The sequence below is a fragment of the Camelina sativa genome, chromosome 1 (genome assembly GCF_000633955.1).
Source record: "Camelina sativa cultivar DH55 chromosome 1, Cs, whole genome shotgun sequence".
NCBI classification, from domain to species: domain Eukaryota; kingdom Viridiplantae; phylum Streptophyta; class Magnoliopsida; order Brassicales; family Brassicaceae; genus Camelina; species Camelina sativa.
In genome coordinates, this window is record NC_025685.1 from 10272386 (window position 1) to 10295686 (window position 23301).

The 23301-nt window shown below is 36.3% G+C and overlaps 6 protein-coding genes across 8 annotated transcripts in view; all 6 read right to left on the reverse strand.

Moving 5' to 3' along the window:
- LOC104786638 (senescence/dehydration-associated protein At4g35985, chloroplastic) overlaps positions 1–984 on the reverse strand; it is a 2420-nt gene extending 1436 nt beyond the window's left edge. The window contains exon 1 of the mRNA XM_010512090.2: positions 209–984. Coding sequence (XP_010510392.1) covers positions 209–826 — 618 coding nt within the window. The 5' untranslated portion in view covers positions 827–984. The remainder of the gene's footprint in view (positions 1–208) is intronic.
- Positions 1694–3599, reverse strand: LOC104786648 (uncharacterized membrane protein YuiD-like). The gene is made up of 5 exons (XM_010512097.2): positions 3274–3599; positions 2826–2982; positions 2474–2524; positions 2294–2386; positions 1694–1976 (listed from the first exon to the last, which is right to left on the reverse strand). The coding sequence occupies exons 1-5, from the start codon at positions 3426–3428 to the stop codon at positions 1917–1919; spliced, it is 516 nt and encodes a 171-aa protein (XP_010510399.1). The 5' UTR covers positions 3429–3599; the 3' UTR covers positions 1694–1916.
- LOC104786659 (CSC1-like protein At3g21620) lies at positions 5730–9339 on the reverse strand. Its single transcript, XM_010512108.2, has 11 exons — positions 9198–9339; positions 8554–8901; positions 8305–8454; positions 8078–8213; positions 7883–7984; positions 7685–7804; positions 7515–7595; positions 7069–7409; positions 6406–6976; positions 6102–6335; positions 5730–6008 (listed from the first exon to the last, which is right to left on the reverse strand). The coding sequence occupies exons 2-11, from the start codon at positions 8865–8867 to the stop codon at positions 5784–5786; spliced, it is 2274 nt and encodes a 757-aa protein (XP_010510410.1). The 5' UTR covers positions 8868–8901; positions 9198–9339; the 3' UTR covers positions 5730–5783.
- On the reverse strand, positions 10395–13497 carry LOC104786669 (chitin elicitor receptor kinase 1-like). Its single transcript, XM_010512116.1, has 12 exons — positions 12745–13497; positions 12615–12648; positions 12514–12521; positions 12304–12411; positions 11998–12197; positions 11806–11895; positions 11635–11728; positions 11386–11537; positions 11218–11306; positions 10994–11129; positions 10781–10885; positions 10395–10684 (listed from the first exon to the last, which is right to left on the reverse strand). The coding sequence occupies exons 1-12, from the start codon at positions 13409–13411 to the stop codon at positions 10523–10525; spliced, it is 1845 nt and encodes a 614-aa protein (XP_010510418.1). The 5' UTR covers positions 13412–13497; the 3' UTR covers positions 10395–10522.
- Positions 15894–19053, reverse strand: LOC104786678 (chitin elicitor receptor kinase 1). Of its 2 annotated transcripts, none has more exons than XM_010512128.2 (12): positions 18245–19053; positions 18136–18169; positions 18047–18054; positions 17786–17944; positions 17510–17703; positions 17329–17418; positions 17158–17251; positions 16894–17045; positions 16723–16811; positions 16501–16636; positions 16313–16411; positions 15894–16225 (listed from the first exon to the last, which is right to left on the reverse strand). In XM_010512128.2, the coding sequence occupies exons 1-12, from the start codon at positions 18900–18902 to the stop codon at positions 16064–16066; spliced, it is 1875 nt and encodes a 624-aa protein (XP_010510430.1). In that variant the 5' UTR covers positions 18903–19053; the 3' UTR covers positions 15894–16063. The 2 variants fall into 2 exon arrangements, with proteins under 2 accessions (XP_010510430.1, XP_010510437.1); XM_010512135.2 differs by having other exon boundaries at positions 17786–17941; positions 18245–18902.
- Positions 19374–23301, reverse strand: part of LOC104706205 (peptidyl-prolyl cis-trans isomerase FKBP42-like) — a 5647-nt gene continuing 1719 nt past the window's right edge. Inside the window, exons 1-7 of one of the 2 annotated variants that reach the window (XM_010512142.1) lie at positions 21612–21673; positions 21326–21511; positions 20915–21004; positions 20496–20680; positions 20255–20377; positions 19980–20132; positions 19374–19891 (exon numbers count right to left, since the gene is read on the reverse strand). In XM_010512142.1, coding sequence (XP_010510444.1) covers positions 19559–19891; positions 19980–20132; positions 20255–20377; positions 20496–20680; positions 20915–21004; positions 21326–21511; positions 21612–21660 — 1119 coding nt within the window. In that variant the 5' untranslated portion in view covers positions 21661–21673 and the 3' untranslated portion in view covers positions 19374–19558. Of the gene's footprint in view, positions 19892–19979; positions 20133–20254; positions 20378–20495; positions 20681–20914; positions 21005–21325; positions 21512–21611; positions 21674–21775; positions 21833–21913; positions 22067–22189; positions 22313–22430; positions 22616–23301 lie in introns of those variants that run through there. The other variant, XM_010422367.2, reaches the window with a different exon arrangement.

Consider the following 23301-nt stretch of genomic DNA (forward strand, 5'->3'; position numbering starts at 1 on the left):
AATATTATTTTGGACTTGAAAAATAAGTATGTGAATTTGGTGTATTCTTAAGCTCTAATCCACCGCTTCTCTTTTCCTCTGTGCCGCTGCTCCTGCTCGAAATCAATGATAATATTCAATGCTTTTGCTTCTCTCATTATATATATATATATATATATATATATATATATATATATATATCAAGAAAGCTTCTAGTGTGATTTTAAACCTGGTTAGAGTAAGCATTACTGAGACTAAAGATTCCTCTAATAATATGTCCTGTTCCTCCAGCAATAGCCTTAGCTAAAACGTTGTTGTAATCTTCAATCCTTGGCGCAAATTCTTCCCAGTCGATACCTTTGTTAACCTTACTCGACGCCGAATGCGAAAAACAAGAATTCTCACTCAAGAATTGGTCCAATAACTTCAAGCTGTTCACGAGGGCTACGTCCCTGTCGTCTCCTGAGAAAGTGACACCGTAGCTAAGTGGATCACCGTCTTTAACCGGAAGCGTGAAGAGGTAATCACGTGCATCGAGTTTCACCACCGGCTCGTCTCTAATCACCGGCCACTGAAGGTCATGTCCGATTCTCACGACCATAGCTAGAGTCACGCCGTTGTCTAAGACCTTAACGAGCTTGAAATCACCGGAGGAGAGCTCCATGGCTTCGGAGTCGTCTATGAGATGGACTCTACATCTCGGAATCTGCAACAGAACTTCTTCGGTTCTCAAGGTTTGAGGTTGAGGTTGAGGAGATGGGTTCTGTCGTGTCATCGTTTCTTGTTGGGCCCTTTCTTGTTTGTGGTTTCTTGTTTTTGAAGTCTTAAATGATCCGAAACATCCCATTTTTCTTGTCTGCTTGTTCTTTTTTTTTCTTGACAGTGATGCTCTCTAGCTAGGAGGTTTTGTAATCTTGAAACAGAGGATGAAGATTATTTAAAAAATATTTTGTTGGAATAATTTCAACTTTAACTAACATCTTCTTTCGAAGTGAATAAATTCTTGCTTCCACAGTTTTCGTCACTTTCGGTAGAAATAGGAACAATACTTTACGCCTGTTACACGCATCGACAAGTACACGTACACAGCAGATAGACATACACGTGTACTTCTATGCAAGTTCTGTTGGACTTGCTTATGTAATATTCTTTTAAGGTGTACTATATTGTATGATCAGTAAGTAGCAACACAGAGAGGTCTATGATCTATCTCTCTAATCTCTATATATTGTAGGTCTAATAGATTCGATCCATCTTGAAACTTGAATGAGTATTTGTAATAAGGTTGTAGCTTTCAGAGCAAGACGATGACTAGTGTGAACTGTGAACCTAAGCAACGTGGTCCTCACTATAGAAGCCGATTCTACTAAATTGACAACTTTGTTCCTTTCCGTAAATGTTATCCAAATTGTGACATCATGTCAACTTTTTAACACCCAGAGATACGCTTTTACTATTATGGAACACTCTAAAATAGAGTTTAAACCAATAGTCACCTAAAAGCAAAAGCAGAACGTGAAGCACCGTTATCTGAATTGGAATCTGATTCTACATAGCCATTGCTAGTCATTAAAGAACAATATCCAAAACAGATCTTCGAATTAGTTAGGCTGACTCAAAAGCTTCATATTGATATTTTCTATCAGTAGTGGTAAAGATACTTTGACACACAAGAATGTGACAAGCCTTGGTGTAGTCCAGGTTGTTCAGTAACTACTAAAGAATGCTTCGGAAGTAGAGATGATATATATAGAGAGAGAATGTTGAGAAGAACAGCTTAAACAACGACAAGTCTAACTATAATCTATATATTACACAGATTTCACAATTTCCATTTACTTCAATAATCTAGCGTCCCTTGATCGCTAAATCTATATAGTTTCTGAAGGGTCTATGTTTTCAAAAGAATTTTGGATTCATACTTGAGTAGAAAGAAACTAGCTTGTGCTCCTCATCAAATATGCCACCATGCATCCTAAAACCCCACCTGCTGCAACCTGTAATCCAATCTCATATAACTTAGCAATAGATCGTATTATCGACAACAAGAACTCTGGTTTGATACATGACGAATATCGTGACTTCAGTTCTAATGTCCTAGCTTTATGAAATCCAAATCTGGTTCTAACATTGCTATGGCACGTTCATTTAAGGAAAATACCCAAACTGGAACCGGTCAGACCTGACTCCAACTTGTCACTACAATCTAACAAAACTGCTAGATTTATGTTGAATACCAGAACCTTTGATAAACAGAGACTTGCAATGTTGAACGATTGAAAGTATAAAGAAATTTCTGCTGAGTTGAGCAAACCTGGATAGGAGTGTGGCCGAGCAGCTCATGCAAGGGTCTGGCTGTGGATAACGGATGCTCGGGAGGAAACTCGCAAACAATTTGATTCAGCAGCTGAAGTTGTATAAAAGGCTTTAAGTTTAGGAAAGCATATAACAAACCTACCAGAGAAGATATTAATAAGTTATTCTATGGCTTTACCTCGGCTTGACGACCAGCATGAAGCCTGACCCCGGATGCATCATACATTACCTGCAATCCATTTTTACAAAGATAGAGGTAAGATGCTTTGGTTTTAATATGGAATCATTGAGACTCTTCACAATGACAAAAAAAACAAGTCAGATTGAGTAAAAACTGATTGGTAGTTAAAAAGCAAAGTCTCTTTTCTACACTGAACAAAACAAAGGACGTTATCTTTTATACTGAATACATGTAAACTTTAGCGAAGTAAGAAGTTCAAGAGTGCCAAATCTAATAGACATACAAGGAGGCATTCTAAGAGACACTGATAAACTGGAAACAACTCAACAAGAAGAGAAAGAAAACTCACAACACATGCTAAGACAACCGCAATAGCAAAAGCGGGTGATCCTGCTCCTTCTTCTAAACCAATGGCAACAGCTAAGGCAGTGACAGTAGCAGAGTGAGAGGAAGGCATACCACCAGAACTAATCATCCGTTTAGAGTCCCATCTCTTTTCTTTGTACCTGAAACATCTAACATTCCACTTCTAAATTACATCCTTCAATTCCACTAATCTCCATCTCTAGTAACTACATTAAAAGATCTAACAAGTTCTGCAACCAAATCAAAGAAGGGTAAAGAAAAGTTTTTATATTTCTAAACAATCTATTGAAAACGAAGACCTAACGATAAGAAATTTGTAAAATTGGAGCAAACAAAAATAAAAAGCGAAGAACGATGAAATCCCAATCTTAGGGATTCGAGTATACAGATCGGAGAAATACGAAAAGAAGAAGATAAGATTTGAAACGGACCAATTGGTGAAAACTTTGAGGAACTGAGCAAGAGCGAAGGCGAGAAAAGCGGAGAAGATTGGGAGATTGTGAGGAAACAGATGCTGCGACGGAGGTGATCCGTACAACGCCCTGTTCCCGACTCCCGCGTCCGCCGCTGTCATCACCTCGTCCATTCAGGCGAAAAATCTCGATCCCTGCTCCTCCGATCAATCGGAAACTGCGGCGCAGGATCAACAATGTCAACGTAAAAGGAGTTTGAGAGATTCAGTCAGGTGAGCAAAAGGAGGCTTTTTGGTATTTATCTTTTTTTTTGTTTGTTTTCTGTTTCTACGACGATTAAATGAGTCACGTTTTATTTAGAGAAGGATTCAAATTTAATGTAACAAAATTTTAATGCCTTTGACATCATTATTAAAGATCTCAACGATCAATCTACAACAATATATTTATAAATTATAAAAACATAATCTCAAAATGATATATGTGTTGCAAATAAAAATAAATAAGGATTATTGGATATATATAATTGTTGTTGATATAAAAAAGTTGGAATTAACAATTTAAAGATACAAAAATATTAAAATAAAAGTACCTTCATTGTCGTCGTCGTCATCATACCTTCATAATCATATTAACATTACCATCATCAGATCAACATAGTCAACAAGATGATTTCATCATTCACAAAACTTAGAATATTCACAAAACTAACATAATCAATCAAAATTGGTCATATATTTCACAAACTCAATAAGTAAGCTTTCACACAAACTCAGAACATAATCAACCTAACACAGAGGAGGAGTAAAGTTTATGAGTTACATACTTCATTTCTAGTACACATTTCTACCATATCGGTACAATCAATCAAAATTGGTCACATATTTCATAAACTCAATAAGTAAGCTCTCGCACAAACTCAGAACATAATCAACCTAACATAGAGGAGGATTTTTTTTTTTTTATGATTTACACGCTTCATTTCTATTACACACTTCTACCATATCAGGTTCTATGAGGTTACATTTTGAAATCAACCTATCACATACACACTTTTCTAACCTTAGCGTGGCGCATACAATCAGAAGGATCGTGAGTCCGTTGAAGCGTGGTTACCATCGTCTCACAAGGAGTCGGATTCCAGTTGGAGTTAGCCAGGAGAAAAAATGTTGTTATTTCGTCGTATCCACAACAATTCGAAGTTGTTTCAACAAGCGCTCTCATCTGAACAAAACAAATATAACCAATGATTAAAAGCATACATAAACAGACATAAGAGATGACTAATAAAGATTATCTCTGGATCCCTGCAAAAAGGCATCTGAGATGTCAAAGTCTTTAGCCGTCAGATTTTGGGATTAGGTCAATTGAACGAAGAGTGCAAGTCGCTTAAATAAGGACACAAAAAGAATAATAATAAGGAAAAGAATAATTCAAGAGCCAAACTCTTTTTTAGTGTAATAATAACAGAAACTCACTAATTCTTTAATGAATCTTTTTGTATTTAATTACAAGTAAAACCTCTATATACACTTCTTTTTCTTTTTTATGGACCATTTTCGTTTATATGAAAAGAACACCTAATTGATCAACTCTCAACTATCTAAAATGCCAACCGAAGGAATTCATATTAGATGTTTGTCGTATTCGCAACATAATCAATGATGTAAAATATGAATCTTGTTAAATTACTGATTATATATCCAAATATTAGAAATGAAGAGAAATGTTATCAAAAATATAGGGAAAAAAAATAATCAAAAATATAATTACGTAAAAGTAAATTTTCTACCCAAGCAACACATATCTCTTAAATGAAGAGAAATGTTATCATTTTTAGCTTCAAATGTTACATAGAATGCAATTAATGTGTTTCTGGATTATGTTTGTATTTTTCCTCTACATTTTTCTTTACGGTTAAGTATGTTTTCTTATCCGTGTAACTCAAGGGCGATTAACTTTGATATTAGCTAAAAGAGATTTTGTTAGTTAGGTGTATAGTGAAATGTATGGATGCACAGAAAAAAGTGTACGTGAATGTCTTTAAGTAACCATACTTAGTCCACGATCGAGTCATTTTTCTTTGGAACATACAAATGTGTTTTCTAAATTGTTTAATCAGAGATTTTAGTTTGTTAAATCTATTGTATTTTTCAAATAGTGAATAGTGTAATTATAACCGGCCGGTCTAATGCAAAATTAATACAGTCAAATCAATACATCCATTTTCTATAACCGGTCCATCAAAGCTAAACCACATTGATCTACGACTTACAACTTTATATGCTTTATCCCTATTTTTTACTACAAACTCTCCATATTCAAATATAACATTTAACTTATTTAGACAATTTTGATTATAAATTTCGTTTTTAATTATATATATTTATATACCCTCCAAAAAAAAATTGTAATACCCTTTGAGCATATTATCAATTCTTCAAAAATTAATTTGGAAAACTTCTTTCATTACCTAAGAAAAAAATATCATTCATGAAAAATCTGATGGACGCTGTTCACTAATATTACTAAGTCAAGGTTTCAGCAGAGCCACTATACAACAGCCTCTTTGAACCACGTTTAGTCGCCACTAAATCAGGCGTCCTATTGGGCTCCGGCTCCTCCACAACCAACTCATTCGCTAGATCATCAGCTGCCTTAAACACGGGATGTGCATAAGCGTTTTGAAGAAACGGTTTCAAGTTTAGATTCGGTTCCCTCGTGCGTTCCAACGTATCTTTAACCATTGCATCCTGCAAAAAAATGCAAAACATATATCACTACTAAGACCATAAACAAAACAACAGAGAGACTCATCATTTCTTGATAGAGCACAAGAGACTAACCTGTAAAGGGTATCTGACAAAGACAGGTTGGTGACGTCCTTTGCAGAACTTGTGGAATCCAATGGTCAACACAGGGAGTATGAAAAGCAATGGAGTCGAACGAGCAGCTCGTTTTGTGCTTAGCAATCCCATTAAAAGAAGCTGAGATACGATCAGAGCGATCACTACACGTCTATGAACATCAGGCCAGAACGCACCAGCACTCTCATACTCTTGGTTATACACATTTATAATCTGCAAACAAAAGGGTTGTTAGATCTTAGTTTCTTTAGAAAGCAGAGGTCTTTGGATTTTGGATTTGAACCTGATGACGGTAAACCACATAAGCTAAACCGAAGAAGACGAGGATAAAAGGAAGGAGAATGGGGCTAACAGCTGCGTAAACTAGACCGAGGATGAAGTAGAGTTGTATCTGCGGTTCACCAGTATTGAATCCTATGGTTCCTGGATCCATTGCTTCCTCTCTATCTTTCTCTGTTTTCACAAGGAAGAAGTTCTTGAGATGATAGATTATCAACGGCTTCAACCTCAGTATCTCTCCTGCAACACCAGCCCATCCGTCCACCATTATGTAGGTAATAAAGAAAGTGGCTTTCATTGGTATCGACACACCAATTGTCTTTGGGATTTCGGTTGCAGATTGGTTTAGGAAGCTGTTCAGCTGTTGAAGCGCAGTACCAGCAATTATGCTACAGAGGAAAACGTTGATGAACTGGAACATGTAATATCTGCTTGCACATCTTCTTTCTAATGCAGATTTACTTACGAAGCCTTCAAATTTCGACATGAGCATCAGTATGCTTGGTAGGACAATGAGAAATATCTTCAATGCGATACCCGGAAGGAAACCTTGGATGAATGACTTTACTGTTTTCCTGTCCACAAACACAAAGAGGGATCAAAGAGTTCAGAGAGACATCACCACAAACAAAAGAAACAGAGAGAGTTGAGGTTGAGGGTTATATACACTTCGATAAGGGGTTTCAAGAAAGGAACAGCCTTTTCGATTCCTTCGATGTTGGCGAGTGTCTGTACGAAAGCTATAGGGATCATGAAGAAGAAAGAGAGGAAGAAGAAAGCTACAGCGATCACTAGTCTTTGGATCGTGAGTTGAACATATGGTAATGCTAGATTGTCCCAGTATATGTCTCGAGGCTCTGGTGCCCACTCGGTTAGCCACTCTGTCGGGTTTCTTAACTGTTGAGTTTGAGAGCAAACAACTGCACCCCAACGCCTTTTGAAGGATACAAAAGCTGCAGGCACGAGCGATTTCGTGCTGCTTATTACAGTCTCTTTCTCTGCACTTATCTGAAACCATCAAAGTAAAGTCTGAATAAGAGGCCACAAAATGATCATACAAGTTAAATGATATTACTAACACAAGATTTGTTAAATTATCAATAAGGCCATTACTTTTCTCGTTAGACCCTCGATTTTTTCCATGTAGTGATCGATGGCATCAACTTCTTCACCCCAACAGCCAAGAAAACCTATCTGCTCACGTAAGTAGACATTAAGATTCAACAAAAGAGAAGATCACTTTCTAAAGAAAGAGAGCAATGTGATTGTATATATTGGTTTACCTTCATTGAAGGCCTTTTAGATGGATTCTTAGAGTGTTTGTTTTGATAGTAATCAAGCCAATTCTGCAATTTTTTCCTCTTCTGAACCAATTCTGACAGTTTGTTTGCGTTGTAGACCGCCTGGTTTGTCAAACCAGAAGATCAATACACCATAAACAAAATCCCAAAATAGATCAGTCAGACAACCAAAGTTGTTACCTGGTAACTGAGGTAGTAGTCTGGATGGTTGACCTTAAAGAAATGCTCAACAAGCTCGCTGACTGATTCATCAGGATCTGGAGGAATGTTCCTCACCAAGACCTAGATTTATCCAAAAAGACAATCAATCATATATGACATTTAATCTCAAAAACTAGAACTGAGTGGACCAAGAGATTCAGAATGAGTATATACTGTAAACTGGTCAGGTCTCCTTTTCTCAGAAGCAAGAAACTGTAGCCGCATTGAACCGACAATCTTGTACTCTCGTTGTAGGACAAAGCATGTCCAAAAGGTAATGAAATAAGCCATACACAAATGCACCCAAAACCTGTACATATACAAGTCAGAACATTCCCCAATAGAACCAATGCTTCCACAATTTACAACCAAAGCCACAAAGATTAAAGAAGTTTCTTCACCTGGATGATCCAGTTGGTATGTTCGATATAGAGAGCTTATCAATATCGCTGAAAGTAAGATTCTTTAACTGATCCAACGTCGAGTTAGTCCAATTAACCGGCACCATTACAGTGAAAGCAATACATGCTATAGGGAAAAAGATCTTCAGCCTGCAAAATTATTCCACCAACTGAATCAAAGATCACACTCACACATACATAATCATTGAAAAAATTCAAGAAACAACAAAGGAGACACATATGACATACCCGAGTAAGTAAATCCTGAGATAGACAACAGAATCCAAACCAGCATGATCAATAAGCTCAGGCTCAGGCATTCTGAGTGCTTGAGGCATCCAATTCAAGAATCTGACGTAAGATCGAAAATCCAAATTGACAAACTTGCTAGCAAAGCCACCAGTTTTAATGGGGCTACTCCTTAAACCCTTGATATACCATTTAGGGAAATAGACTCTGTCGTTAACCGGTTGAAGCCTAAGAACCGCAAAGGCGATGAAGAAAGCGAACGCAGTTAGAATATTAATCGTTGCTGCAAATCCGATATCGCTTAGTGTAGCCATGACGGTTTAGAGAAAAGACACAACAACCTTTCCCCTGAAACATTCACATAAACACACAACAAAACAAAAAGGTTAAAGCTTTAAGCTTTTAGGGTTTCTTGCAATCCAAGATGAAAGAGTAATCCCCAAAAAAATTCGATTTTTATTTTCCTATATTTTCTCCGTAAATGTCTCGTTTTAAAAAAGAAATCGGAATCGTACAAAGTCATTGTCTTTTCAAATTCCGGTCAAATCCATTAACACTGAATCAAAACTACAATGAGTGACTCTGCACCCGTAAATACATAAAAGTTTCTTGGTGAAAGATTCAGATAAAGTTCAAAGCTTTACCTTGTCAAAGAGCTCAGCGATGGGAACTCGCCTTTGGTGAAGTCAAACAAAGTTGAGCAGAGCCAAGAGAATGGAGACGATGATGAAGAGAAAAAAAAAAAATCTGCAGATGCGGAGCTGGAAGAATCTGAAGAAGAAGAAGGGATCAGAATCAGAGGAAGAAGAAGAAACATTAATGAAAAAAAATGAGATTTTTATTTAATTTGGGGTATGTTTTGGGAAATCGATCCAAAAACTTAAGTGAGATTTCTGCTGATTCATACGTTTTGGGTGTTACGAGTTTTTTAATTTTCTCAGTTTAATTAATTGTAAGTGAAGCGATGAAATGGCGACAGACACATGGCGAAAAATTAAGTTTTTAAATTAAAGTAATAGTGTTTAATTAGAAAATTATTTTATGAATTGATTGTTTTGTAATTTAGATATTGTCCGTTACTGTTTTCTTTTCAATTTTCATACTATTTTAATTTTAATTTAACAATAATGGTTAACATTTTTTCCTTTTTTTTTGGTTCAAAGTTAACATGTTCACATAACGGCTATATTATTTTATATTTCACTTCTTTTATGTTCTGACGTCGGCTTTTGTTTAACGTTTTGTTAATGTTCTTATTTTATTCACTAATTTTGAAACTTTTGAAGTTTTGAGGACATAATGTCAAAAAAGTTTAAGAGGAGATCTGACTTTAGAAGAAAAGGAAAACTCTGATTTAATAATTGTTAGTTTAAGGTAAACTTTGTGTGTGTTTTTTTAATTCGTTAATCGTTACTATTTATGTTGTTGACAAAAGAAGGAAACAAAAAGTTGTATATGTATATATATATATATATATCTCGATTTATGGTAAAAGAATATGCTGGTTACAGTTTTCTATTAATAAATAAAAAACATACAAACGTACCTCTTTGTTATAAGCTGGATTTTGATATTATGGGATCCATCATCCATGTGATAAAAAAATCGTTAGAATGTCATTCTGTGTTAGGCAATTATATATGGAAGACTTGTTCCTAAGCTTCGAGAGAGTATCCATCCAATCACATTTCACAATTACAAACTATCCAATTATATATTTAATTTATGTTTTATTTTTGTCGGCAAACCAAATTTCGAAATATTAATTATGAAACTTTTTTTAATGCAATTCATTACTCTTAACTGACGTGAGAGATGCTGAGATTAGAGCCGCTGAAAAAAATTGACAATTATACCGAAATTTATATTAAAAAGTCAACGTGTGACGTGAGAAGTTTCGTATAGAGACAAATATATATACTTTGCAGCTGAAGCATCGGTTTGTACAAACAGCAGCAAACCGGAAACGCTACCGGCCGGACATCAGACCGAGGAGGTCATCGTTGTGGAAGTTTGCCACATCCCAATTTCCAGTTGACGATAAAAGAGTTAATAAAGCAACCACAATGTATCTCATACTCGGACGTCGTTGCGCATTCTGTTGCGTACAAGCTTTCCCTAATTCCGCCATCTAAACCACACAAAACATAAAACAACGAAATTGGCCTAGAATGATCAATGATGCATAGAACAACTAGGGAACAAGCTAAAAAGAGAGGTTACGTACCTTATATACCGAATCAAACGGGTAGTGATCTCCGAGCCTTGGGTCTATAATCTTGCGTAAGGCTTCTTCTTTATCGGTCTCCTTATTGAATACTACTTCATCAAACTTCATTAGTAAAGAACCAAAAGCATATGTTAAGCGATCCAACGTACATATTGTCTATAAATCAGAAAGACTAAATGTTATGAAGAAAACATTAATCAAACTAATTACCACACCAACGAGGCTTTTAAATTCACCAACGGATTCATTCATTTTGACAACCGCGCCTTTCGCAGAAATCAATTCAAATAGGACAACTCCAAATGCATATACATCCACTTTTGCAGACACTTGTGCGTAGATTGTCCTGCATACATAAATATATATATACCATTCATTATAATGTAGTCTCTAAAATATTAAGTGTAGAGAGAAATAAGATCAAGTTTCTTTACTCTGGTGCCATGTAACCAAATGTACCCATTGCACCACGAGTTGCTGTGCCTCCAACTTCTATCAGCTTTGTTAAACCGAAATCAGCGACCTGTAACAAACTAACACAAAAGCCTCTAGCTGAGTCTAGTACACCTATGATTGGCAAATATGGGAGATTGAGAATGGACCTTTGCTCGGAAGTTTTGGTCTATCAAAATATTGGCAGATTTAATGTCCCTATGAACATAGACTGGAACCGTGTGCTCGTGTATGTATTCTAAGCCTCTCGCTGAGTCTAGCGCAATCTGCACTCTTTTAGTCCACGGTAACGGTTCTAGTCCTATAGTAGTTACATATAAACGCCTTAGTTTCTACTTAATAGTATTTTGAAACGTGATTCTCTTTTCTATATATTTGGTGTTTATTATATATCATACCTGAGCCATGTAAATGTTGTCCAAGGTTGCCATTCTCAACATATTCATAGACCAAGAAAAGAGACCCCTCAACACAATATCCAATCAGGCGAACCTACAAGAAATAATAAGTTTGTTTTTTGCTATCTTTTATCAAGAATCTATCTTGAGAGAATATGAAAAGGGCTTTACCAAGTTGACATGATGTACATGTGTTAAGACTTTTAGTTCCGCCAAGAACTGCTTCGATGCTTCCATGTCCATCTTCTTGATCGCAGCTTTCTAAACATGAACGCATACACACACCAAATGATCTTTGAACATTCTGTGTGTAGCTTCAAATAAAAATTCTACACTAAAAGAACTAAAGAAAACTCTGCTTACTTCTCCTCTAAGCTCTGCATAGTAAACAGCTCCAAAACCACCTTGCCCAATCTTAAAAGATAGACTGAAATTATCAGTAGCCTCTACGAGCTCCTCCATCGAAAACTCAATAGAGTTGTCTACGTTTATGTCAGCAATGCCTGAAAACACTCTGGTTCCCGTACCAGCCAAGTTGCCACTTTGGAAACTAGTTGTAAAAACTAAAAGCATATTTGATCATTTTAGTAAGCAGCATTGATGCCAAAACAATATGAAACTGTTTTGCATATGATCAATAGAAATAGAAAAGAAAAAAAAGCTAATCACCCTTGGACTTGCAGTTCCTGTAAGCATTATATATGAAAAACGAGATTAACATAAGAGCCCCAACCACTCCTACACATATACCAGCGATAACTCCAACACCAATACCACCTGTTTAGAGCAAAAAGATACCAAAAACATTTCTCTCAATATGTCTCTCCCCAAGTTTCTTCTAGAATCAACAAAAGCTGGGAAATGGATAGAAGAACCAACCTTGTTTACTACAAGAACATAAGAAGAGGATAGAATACATCAGTGGGATATATAGAAAGTCAAAAGAACAAATGAAAAGTGTTAACAACAACAAAAACAACCTTTGTTTAAAATGTTGAAATGCACCACTTGGATCTGCATAAACAACACAAGAATCAAAAATATGTAAAGAAACTTTAAAACTTAGACAATCATTACTATGATTCATCCATGACCATAAACTCAAAATACCTCTCCCAGGGACAAAGACGATCCCATTCCCGGAGCTGAAGTCGACGCCAGGGTTATACCTACTTATAACATCCGCCGGTACACCAGAAGACTTAGCAATCCTATCGAGACTATCCTCAGGACGAAGAGGATACGTAACAAACAAACCATAATCCTTGGAAACACTCTCATCACCACAAGAGCAATTCACAAGAACATTAAGCATAGCAGAGGGAGGGATATTGTTAGCCGGAAAAGGATTCCTCCCTTGCAAGGAACCTTCCGTGGTGAGGTTCGCGTATCTCCTAATGGCAACTCTTTCGTAAGTATCGATCTGTTGGAAACGGTATGTGAAGTTGTGGCCAAGGAAGTCTCCAGGTTGACATTCGCAAGGGAAAGGTACAAGAACCCTTGAACCTATAGGGATGATCAAATCTTTGTTTTTGTTGTTGTTCTGTATGTTACGGTTGTAGCTGAGGATTGGTTCGTAGTTGATTTGATCGTAAGGTGCTACTGGAGAACTGAGGTATTGGTTGATGATAGAGAGAGATAGTTCGTTCTCTACGTAGTAAGATGCTAGAGCTAAACCGCAGCTTCCCATGCACTTTGATTCTACGGCGAAGTTGAGAAACGGCGACGAGAAGAGAAGAAGAAGAAGAAGCGGAGAGATTATAACCATTAGCACCATCGCTGGTTCGTTCTTAGATTCCAAGAGGAAGGTCTTAGTTTTTCTTTCTTTCTTTGTTCTGTGTGTCGGGAGAAAGGGCTGACTAAATCAGCGTTGACAAATTGTCAACTCAGAGAATGGTGATTAGATTTTATTTAAAGTTTCATAATCATCGTGTGTTAGATTTTGGTGACGTTTCTTAATTATTTCAATAGTAAGATCATTAAAAAAAAACTTTGGTCAATATAAAAAAATGAAGACAGCCAATTATTGTTTTTGCACACTAGAGTTGTTTGAACATGAATGATGCCTTTTGATTTTTGGTTTTACTATTTACGGTTTAGATAGAAGTAGAACAACTACTTTTGTTGAACAAACTCAATTTTAATTGGTCGTCGATATTATCACTGACGTTGAGATTCTGGATAGAGACAATGGCTGACGTAGCCATATAACTATAGTAATGGAAAAAAATTGTATAAAAGTCCGCAACTTGTGACGTGCAAGATAAGGTTCGTATAGACAAATATATATATATACTGATCAGTAGTAACCAAAAGAAACAAATCATTTGTATAATAAACTGGAACCTTACTAGAGGCACACAGTAGGGTAACGGAAAACAGTAGCTTTTTTGTGGTAAGTAACGGAAAACTACAAGAGATAAAACAGTAGCTGTAAGCAGTAGGGTAGGCTAGAAGTTTCCAAAATTATATTCAGAAAATGTTAAAAGCTTTTTTTTTTTGTTAAATAAACTAGGTGATACCCGTGCTACAAGATGAAATTATATAATTTGTTAGTTACTTTTTTTGTAATTTGTATCTTTGCAATGTAGTTTTTTATTTTGACTTATTTTCCTTGTTTATATAGTGTTTATTTGTATATTTGGGGTTATACAGTAAATTGGAAATCCTAATAGAGTAAGTAGTTTGTAAAATGTAGCTTTTCACGGAAATAGGCACACCGCAATATTAGATAGTAGTTTTGTAAGAGAATAGACACTCCGCAATATCGGATAGTAGTTTTGTAAGAGAATAGACACTCCGCAATATCGGATAGTAGTTTTGTAAGAGGATGAGTTTTTATTTATTTTGGTTTGTTGTCGAAAGAGCAGAAGTTGTTTGTTTAATTTTAGTGTGAGATATTTTAATGGTTAGGAAACCATTGTATTTATAGTGAGATTAAATATATTTAGGTTATCATTTAAAAGTTAATATTTGATATATCAAATCTCAGCAAAATTGAAAAAAACCAATTTAATTTATAGTTTGATAAAAATACATGTTTTAACGGGTTTAACTCAAACTTATTTTATATATTAAAATTTTTAAGTTTAAAAATATCAATATTACTTAAATATTTTATAGACTTAAATGTATTATAATATTTTAAACTTTCGACGGAGTTCAAATATTTAAAATAATTTAAACATTCTATAAAAATTTAAATATTTATAATCTCTTAACCTTTTTTAAAAAACGTAAATATACTATAATATGTTAACTTTTTAAAAGTTTAAATATGCTTAAATATAGAACCAAATTAAACTGTTAAATTTGGATATCTGATAAATCAAGTTTCCTGCTCATATGTACTCAAAACATATTAGTCATATTTTTATAGTCATATTTAGTCGATGTGGGATATACAATACATATTTGCTATAGATTAGTTTACAACTTTACATATATATAAGTTCTGCGTTTTTTTTTTTTCATCTATACTAATCATAATTAATTATTATAATTTCGTTAAGGAAATATTGAAAAATCTAAACTAAATGATGATTTGTTTTTATTTAATTGTATTAAGTTGATTTGTTGTTTCCGTAAATATCTCACAATATAAAAGCAAATCAAATAAGTTTACATATATATACAATTTCGTATTTAATTTATTGATTATTTTGGAAGCAACAAACTCAAAATCCATAAGTATTAAAGATTTCTCATTATTATTAATATTCGTAATAATTATAGGGATTAAGTATAGTAGTAGTTAATATTTGATATTACTGAAGCCATTAAATATTTGATACCAATTTCCTTATTTATAGGGATTATACCTTTGTTTGGTAACGGAAATAACTATTCTTGAACCAAATCAAAAACAGAATCCGAATAATATAAATTTGGAGTACAAACATATCCGCGAATTTTATTTCTTCTGTTTTCGGGTCATACAGGATCCGTGTCCCGACCCTGTGGATATTTAGTGGTCGACTGAAGGGTATAATGATCATTAGGCAAAATCGTAACTATAAGTTAATTTAATTAAATTAAGTGATTCTCTAATTATTTTTAACAAAAACCTACCAAAACAAAGTCATTATCTAATTTGAGTCTAGTGAATACTTCAGCTTTAATAGAATATATCGAAAAGTAAATGGAAAATTCACATTTAATTTACCTTCGACATCATGCTAAATGAGAAAAAAAAGCAAATATAACAAAAATACGTTGTAGTTATGAAATGTTTTAATGCTCTTTGTAATCATCCATCATTGACGTTAAGATGCCGAGTAGACCATAACCATCATAGAGTTATAGGAAATTGTATAAAAGTTAAGGTTCGTATAGACAAATATATACTGAAGCTGAAGCATCAATCAAAATGTTAAGTAGTAACCAAAAGAAACAAATCATTTTGTATAAACAGAAATAAACCGAAACTCTACCGGCCGGACATTAGACTGACAACATCGTCGTTTTGGAAATTTGCGGCATCCCAATTTCCGGTTGAGGAGAAGAGAGTTGATAAAGCAACCACTATGTATCTCATACTTGGACGTAGCTGTGGATTCTCTTGCGTACAAGCTTTCCCTAGTTCCGCCATCTAAACACACAACACAAACCACATTGGCCTAGTTTTAGCTTTGGCCGGGTACTAAAAAGGATTTGGAAACCCAAAAGAAAGATTTACCTTATATACTGAATCGAACGGGTAATTATCACCGAGCCTCGGGTCGATAATCTTGCGAAATGCTTCTTCTTGGTCAGTCTCCTTGAATACTTCTTCAAACTGCATTAATTAAAAACATAATAAAGCACCTGTTAAGTGACCAAACGTACATGTCTTAAAATCAGAAAGACGATATGTTGGATACTAACCACACCAACAAGGCCTCTAAATTCACCAACGGCTTCTGTCATTTTCACAACCGCGCCTTTCGCAGATATCAATTCGTAAAGGACAACTCCAAATGCATATACATCTACTTTTGCAGACACTTCTCCATAAACAATCCTGCATATATAGCAATATGCCATCACTATAATGTAGTCTCCAAAGATGTATCAAGTGTAGAGCGAAATGAGATCCAAGTTCTTTACTCTGGTGCCATGTAACCAAATGTACCCATCGCACCACGAGTTGCTGAGCCTCCAACTTCTGTCAGTTTTGTTAACCCGAAATCAGCAACCTGCACCACGGAATCAATTCAGCGCCGTGACAAAGTTTCAGTATTTTCACTTTCGATTGACAATGAGATATTGGGAATGGACCTTTGCTCGGAAGTTCTGGTCTATCAAAATATTGGCAGATTTAATATCCCTGTGAACATAGACTGGAACCGTGTGCTCGTGGATGTATTCTAAACCTCTAGCTGAGTCTAACGCAATCTGCACTCTCTTAGTCCATGGTAGCGGTTCTCGCCCTAGTTATACATATAAACTCACTTAGTTGTTTATATTGTAGATCACAACTACCAACTTATTCGTATTCTGAAAAGTGATTCTCTTTTCTATATTGGTGTGTAAATATTGTACCTGACCCATGCAAATGTTGTCCAAGGTTGCCATTCTCAACATATTCATAGACCAAGAAAAGAGATCCCTCAACACAATATCCAATCAGGCGAACCTGCATGAAAAAGTTAATCTGTTAAATTTTATCTGACCGCAGATATTATCTTGAGAGAACATAAACGGGGTTTTTACCAGGTTGACATGATGAACACGAGTCAAGACTTTTAGTTCTGCCAAGAACTGTTTCGATGCCTCCATGTCCATCTTCTTGATCGCAGCTTTCTATACATGAAACCAATGATTTCAATGTTCCAGCCAGAAAAAATCTACAGCCAGTTGATATAAATGAAGATATAAGAAAAAATCTGCTTACTTCTCCTCTAAGCTCTGCATAGTAAACAGCTCCGAAACCACCTTGCCCAATCTTAAAAGACAGATTGAACTCATCGGTAGCCTTAGCGAGCTCCTCCAACGTAAACTCAACAGATTTGTCAACGCTTATAGCAGCAACTCCAGGAGACACTCCAGTACCACCAAAACCTCCACTTTGGAGACTAGTTGAAGAAGCTAAAGAGCAGATTGAAAATTTTAGAAAGCAAACCCCAGCTTACAAAAGAAACATTAAAAGTAGAGATCATCAAAAAATTACCATGATCAGCCTTAGAAGACAACGGAATAGAAGATGAAAACGAACCACCCTTGGACTTTCTCTTCCGGTAAACATAATATACAACAAACGAGACTAACAACAAAGCCAGAATCACTCCTACAACTATACCAGCAATAACTCCAGCTCCAATACCACCTGCTAATGCCAAAATAAAATATCAAGAACATATTCTTCCAAGAGTTGCTTCTTGCTTTGTTGCAGAATCATAAAAAGAGCTCGGAAATGAAGAGAAGAACCAACCTTGTTTACTACAAAAGACATCAAAGAGTATACATCAGCAATAGAAATCGAAGGAACAAGTTAAAAAAATCAAAAACTACGAAAACAACCTTGGTTTGAAAGTTGGAAATGCACCACTTGGATCTGCATAAATCACAAGAACGAACAGGTAAAGATCTCAATGTACAAATTCTCAAATTCCTTATTAATTCTAAGTACCTTTCCCGGGGACAAAGACAATCCCATTCCCTGAGCTGAAATCGACGCCAGGGTTATACCTACTTATAACATCCGCCGGTACACCGGAAGATCTCGCAATGGAATTGAGACTATCCTCAGGACGAAGAGGATAAGTAACAAACAAACCATAATCCTTAGAAACTCTCTCATCGCCACAAGAGCAGTTCACAAGCACATTAAGCGTCGCGGAGAGAGGGATGTTGTTAGCCGGAAAAGGATTCCTCCCCTGCAACGAAGCCACAGTGGTGAGATTCGCGTATCTTCTATTGGCGACTTTCTCATAAGTATCTTCCTGCTGAACATCGTAGCTGAAATCGTGGCCTAAGAAATCACCAGGTTGACATTCGCAAGGGAAAGGCACAAGAACCCTAGAACCCATCTGGATCCTATCTTTGTCCTTAATGTTGCTGTTGTACCTTAGGATTGCATCGAAATTGACTTGATCGTATGGCGCGAGTGAGGAATTGAGGTTTTGGTTGATTACGGAGAGAGTTGTTCCGTTCTCGAGGTAGTAAGAAGCTAGAGCTAAACCGCAGGTGTTCCTGCACTTGGATTCGACGGCGAAGAAGAGAAACGACGACGAGAAGAGAAGGAGAAGAAGAAGAAGAGGCGGAGTGATCAGAATCTCTAGCTTCATCGCCGGAGATAAATTTGGAAGCTTCTTTAAGATTGTCAGAGACTGATGAAGGTCTCTGTGTTTGTTTCTTCGTATGCTCTGTTGGAGAAGATGGGATTCAAAGAGGAGGAAAGGTTGACTTTATCAACGTTGACTATTCGTCAACACAGAGAATGATGATTATTTAGTTTTAATCAGTGTTTGTTAATTTTTGTTGATGTTTCTTAATTTTAATAAGATTACATTTAATGCAACTACCAGCTGGAATTTGAAAGTCTTAGGTCAAGTACCAAAACTATGAAGACCGCCAAATTTGTTGANCCTTTTTTTTTTTTTTTTTTTTTTTTTTTTTTTTTTTTTTTGGGTTCAATTATATAAAGTTACTAATTTAAAATCGAATTTTCTTAAATCATAATTGGAAACTCTCGAAATGTATTTTTTACGTCTAAAATTATGTGTTTATTAGAGATAAAACTAAATATTTCAGAATCATAAAAAAAAACCACTGAATTTTATGAACGTAACGTCTAAATTAGATGTGATAAGTGATAACTTAGAGTAGGGTTCCAGAGAACAGAGACAAGCTCACTAGAGTTAATGATCTTTCACTTTAAACTTTTATAGTTGAATTGTTAAGCTTCGTTCATACCTCAATCTGCTTTAACTCTGTCCATACCTCACTCTGATTTAACTCTGTCGCGTCGAAAGATCCCGCTGAAAAGGGAAACCAGCCATTGCCATAACAGTATCAACCAATTCAGGCTCCTTGCCTTTGCACTGCCTTCTTCCTTCCCTTTGAACATTCCTTTGTACATTTCTTTCTGCTTTTGGTACACAGCCTTCTCTTGCTCTGCAAGTGCTCGTAGCTCTCTTCTAATCGCATTGTCCTCAGGAGCATACTTTTGTGCCTTTCGAAAATCATCACGGGCTGATTCCGTCTGACCTAGCTCTGCCTTCGCCTTTCCTCTTCTGAACAGCGCTTTTGGATTTTTCTCTTCTTCTGTCAGGACCTGAGAATGTTTACAGTATGATTGGATTTCAAGAAACCGAGTATGAACACTAATGACTTTTTCCAATGAATGGCTTGATGCGTCTTACAATGTTGCAGTGACCAATTGCTTCATCGTATCGTTTCAGCTTGATGAGGCAAGCTGCCATGTTTAGGTGGCATGGGTTCTTTACTGCCAAAGCCATATCTTGGTACTTCCCATACAGCTGAAACATAAAATCGTCCCCCATGTATGCGATGGCCTGAAACAGTAATACCATGACTAATCAAAAGCCGAAACAAGACACACGATCCTTGAGCAGACTCGCTACGTATGCCTGAAAACCAAAACTTTGATAGAAAGAGAGAGAGAAAGATGCATAACCATTTCATACTGTTGCATGGCCTCCTCCAGTTTCTCCTCCTTAAACAGAGAATTCCCATCCATTTTCCTTCTGTCTGCTGCACCAATCCTTTCCTCCACAGTCATATCACTGCGAGCCTTTCCCTGCATAATTCAATCTCTAAGTCAGAGGTTAGCAAACAGGTTGGGATAAAGCTTGGTTGTAGAGTTGTCTTGTGTAAGGAAACGATTAACTGCAGATAATGATAAGGAGAAAACTTGCCTCCTTTGTTTCATCAAATCCAATAACTTCAACCTCATACAACAAATCTGCCATAGGTGGAACATTCGGAAAAGAAAAGTTTCCTTCTTTACCATATGCCAGTTCCCAGCCAACATGAACGAGCGCACGTTCACCAGACTTCATGCTAGAAACTCCGATGGCTAAACCGGCCAACTCTTTTTTCTCTGTCTCCAACAATTCACTCATTAGTACAAAATCTGGTTTAAATTTTTGTATATATAGTAATGTTAAAATGGGCTATTCAGCTTTGAAGCAAAAACATAGGAAACTCAATCTTGTTCCTCACATATATCCATTTTCATTAGGTTCAAATGATACACAAGCTAACTCAGCAATATACTAATGATGATGCATCCAACGAGAGGGAGGTACAGAGTACATAATGGACAGCCACATACCTTTCCCTATAACCAATTCAATAGGTTGCTGCTCTTTCCATGTGTCCTCAAATTTATGCTGACTGTTTTTGGTCCATACCCTATAGTGCACTATGGCCAATATGAAATTGGTCAGATATAAATTCAAATAGATGGATAAGCTTGAAGAAGATTATATGCAGGACATATTAGGCTAAAAAGTGTTCCTCACCAACCATAAGTTCACAAAACTTATACCACATTTGAACCCTCTTCAACATAAATAACCCTCTTTTAGCACAAGCAATTCCAATATCATATCAAGGATTACAACAAACCAATTTTCTGAAACTCAGTCAAGAGACTCCTTCACAAAGGGAATATAATAAACCAGCAGCAACAACTGCAATTACAAATCAGCATCTGATCAGCAGAAATCTAAGAGGCACTTACAGAAGCATGTCGCGTACTTGGATGGTTTGGAACCGTGACCTTCCTTAATGATCTGCTTACTGACTTTCTCAACCAAGACCTCAGCTTCACAATCAACTTTAGGGGGAGCACTACCATCTTGAGAAAGCTCCCCGTGCACAACAGCACTTCCTTCAGTAACTATTTCGCTCTCTTGTTCTTCTGCCACTAATGATGCAGTAGGAAAACATAGTAATCAATTATCAAAATCTTTCCTCTAACAAGCATGTTGTATACAATCTAGTTCCAAGATTCACAATATACTTACCATCTGTTTGACTTTGATTCTCCACAGATTCATCCATTTGTTTTTCCATTTTTTAACCTCTCCTGAAATCAAAAGTGAGAATTGATTAACGTTACGCTCAATTTCCAGAAACTATTTGTAGAATAAGAGTTCAGTCATCGACGAAATCGGACTAAGNGCTCTGCCTTCGCCTTTCCTCTTCTGAACAGCGCTTTTGGATTTTTCTCCTCTTCTGTCAGCACCTGACAATGTTTACAGTTTGATTAGATTTCAAGAAACCCAGTATGAACACTGATGACTTTTTCCAATGAATGCTTTCTTACAATGTTGCAGTGACCAATTGCTTCATCGTATCGTTTTAGCTTGATGAGGCAAGCTGCCATGTTTAGGTGGCATGGGTTCTTTACTGCCAAAGCCATATCTTGGTATTTCCCGTACAGCTGAAACATAAAATCATCCCCCATGTATGCGATGGCCTGAAACAGTAAATACCATGACTAATCAAAAGCCGAAACAAGACAAAAGATCCTTGAGCAGACTCGCTACGTATCCCTGGAAACCAAAACTTTGACAGAAAGAGAGAGAGAAAGATGCATAACCATTTCATACTGTTGCATGGCCTCCTCCAGTTTCTCCTCCTTAAACAGAGAATTCCCATCCATTTTCCTTCTGTCTGCTGCACCAATCCTTTCCTCCACAGTCATATCACTGCGAGCCTTTCCCTGCATAATTCAATCTCTAAGTCAGAGGTTAGCAAACAGGTTGGGATAAAGCTTGGTTGTAGAGTTGTCTTGTGTAAGGAAACGATTAACTGCAGATAATGATAAGGAGAAAACTTGCCTCCTTTGTTTCATCAAATCCAATAACTTCAACCTCATACAACAAATCTGCCATAGGTGGAACATTCGGAAAAGAAAAGTTTCCTTCTTTACCATATGCCAGTTCCCAGCCAACATGAACGAGCGCACGTTCACCAGACTTCATGCTAGAAACTCCGATGGCTAAACCGGCCAACTCTTTTTTCTCTGTCTCCAACAATTCACTCATTAGTACAAAATCTGGTTTAAATTTTTGTATATATAGTAATGTTAAAATGGGCTATTCAGCTTTGAAGCAAAAACATAGGAAACTCAATCTTGTTCCTCACATATATCCATTTTCATTAGGTTCAAATGATACACAAGCTAACTCAGCAATATACTAATGATGATGCATCCAACGAGAGGGAGGTACAGAGTACATAATGGACAGCCACATACCTTTCCCTATAACCAATTCAATAGGTTGCTGCTCTTTCCATGTGTCCTCAAATTTATGCTGACTGTTTTTGGTCCATACCCTATAGTGCACTATGGACAATATGAAATTGGTCAGATATAAATTCAAATAGATGGATAAGCTTGAAGAAGATTATATGCAGGACATATTAGGCTAAAAAGTGTTCCTCACCAACCATAAGTTCACAAAACTTATACCACATTTGAACCCTCTTCAACATAAATAACCCTCTTTTAGCACAAGCAATTCCAATATCATATCAAGGATTACAACAAACCAATTTTCTGAAACTCAGTCAAGAACAAGTGCAATTACAAATCAGCATCTGATCAGCAGAAATCTAAGAGGTACTTACAGAAGCATGTCGCGTACTTGGATGGTTTGGAACCATGACCTTCCTTGATGATCTGCTTACTGACTTTCTCATCCAAGA

Bases quoted from the DNA above. Each gene is read 5' to 3' on its own strand.
- LOC104786678 (XM_010512128.2), bottom strand. From the start codon at position 18,902: ATGAAGCTAGAGATTCTGATCACTCCGCCTCTTCTTCTTCTTCTCCTT. The intron at 16,812-16,893 runs GTCCATTCCCAA...TCCGTGGTGCAG, and splicing joins ACCAGAACTTCCGAGCAAAG to GTTGCTGATTTCGGGTTAAC. The intron at 16,637-16,722 runs GTAAAGAACTTG...CTATATATGCAG, and splicing joins TTTGGTTACATGGCACCAGA to GATTGTTTATGGAGAAGTGT.
- LOC104786669 (XM_010512116.1), bottom strand. From the start codon at position 13,411: ATGGTGCTAATGGTTATAATCTCTCCGCTTCTTCTTCTTCTTCTCTTC. The intron at 11,130-11,217 runs GTAAAGAAACTT...TTATGTATGCAG, and splicing joins TTTGGTTACATGGCACCAGA to GACAATCTACGCACAAGTGT. The intron at 10,886-10,993 runs GTAATTAGTTTG...TTACTAATGAAG, and splicing joins TTAAAAGCCTCGTTGGTGTG to TTTGATGAAGTAGTATTCAA.
- LOC104786648 (XM_010512097.2), bottom strand. From the start codon at position 3,428: ATGGACGAGGTGATGACAGCGGCGGACGCGGGAGTCGGGAACAGGGCG. The intron at 2,525-2,825 runs GTGAGTTTTCTT...AATGGATTGCAG, and splicing joins CGGTTGTCTTAGCATGTGTT to GTAATGTATGATGCATCCGG. The intron at 1,977-2,293 runs GTTTGCTCAACT...ATTGGATTACAG, and splicing joins TCGGCCACACTCCTATCCAG to GTTGCAGCAGGTGGGGTTTT.
- LOC104786659 (XM_010512108.2), bottom strand. From the start codon at position 8,867: ATGGCTACACTAAGCGATATCGGATTTGCAGCAACGATTAATATTCTA. The intron at 8,214-8,304 runs GTGAAGAAACTT...GTATATGTACAG, and splicing joins ATACCAACTGGATCATCCAG to GTTTTGGGTGCATTTGTGTA. The intron at 6,977-7,068 runs GTATATAACCCT...GTTTGTGGACAG, and splicing joins TTGAAACCCCTTATCGAAGT to GAAAACAGTAAAGTCATTCA.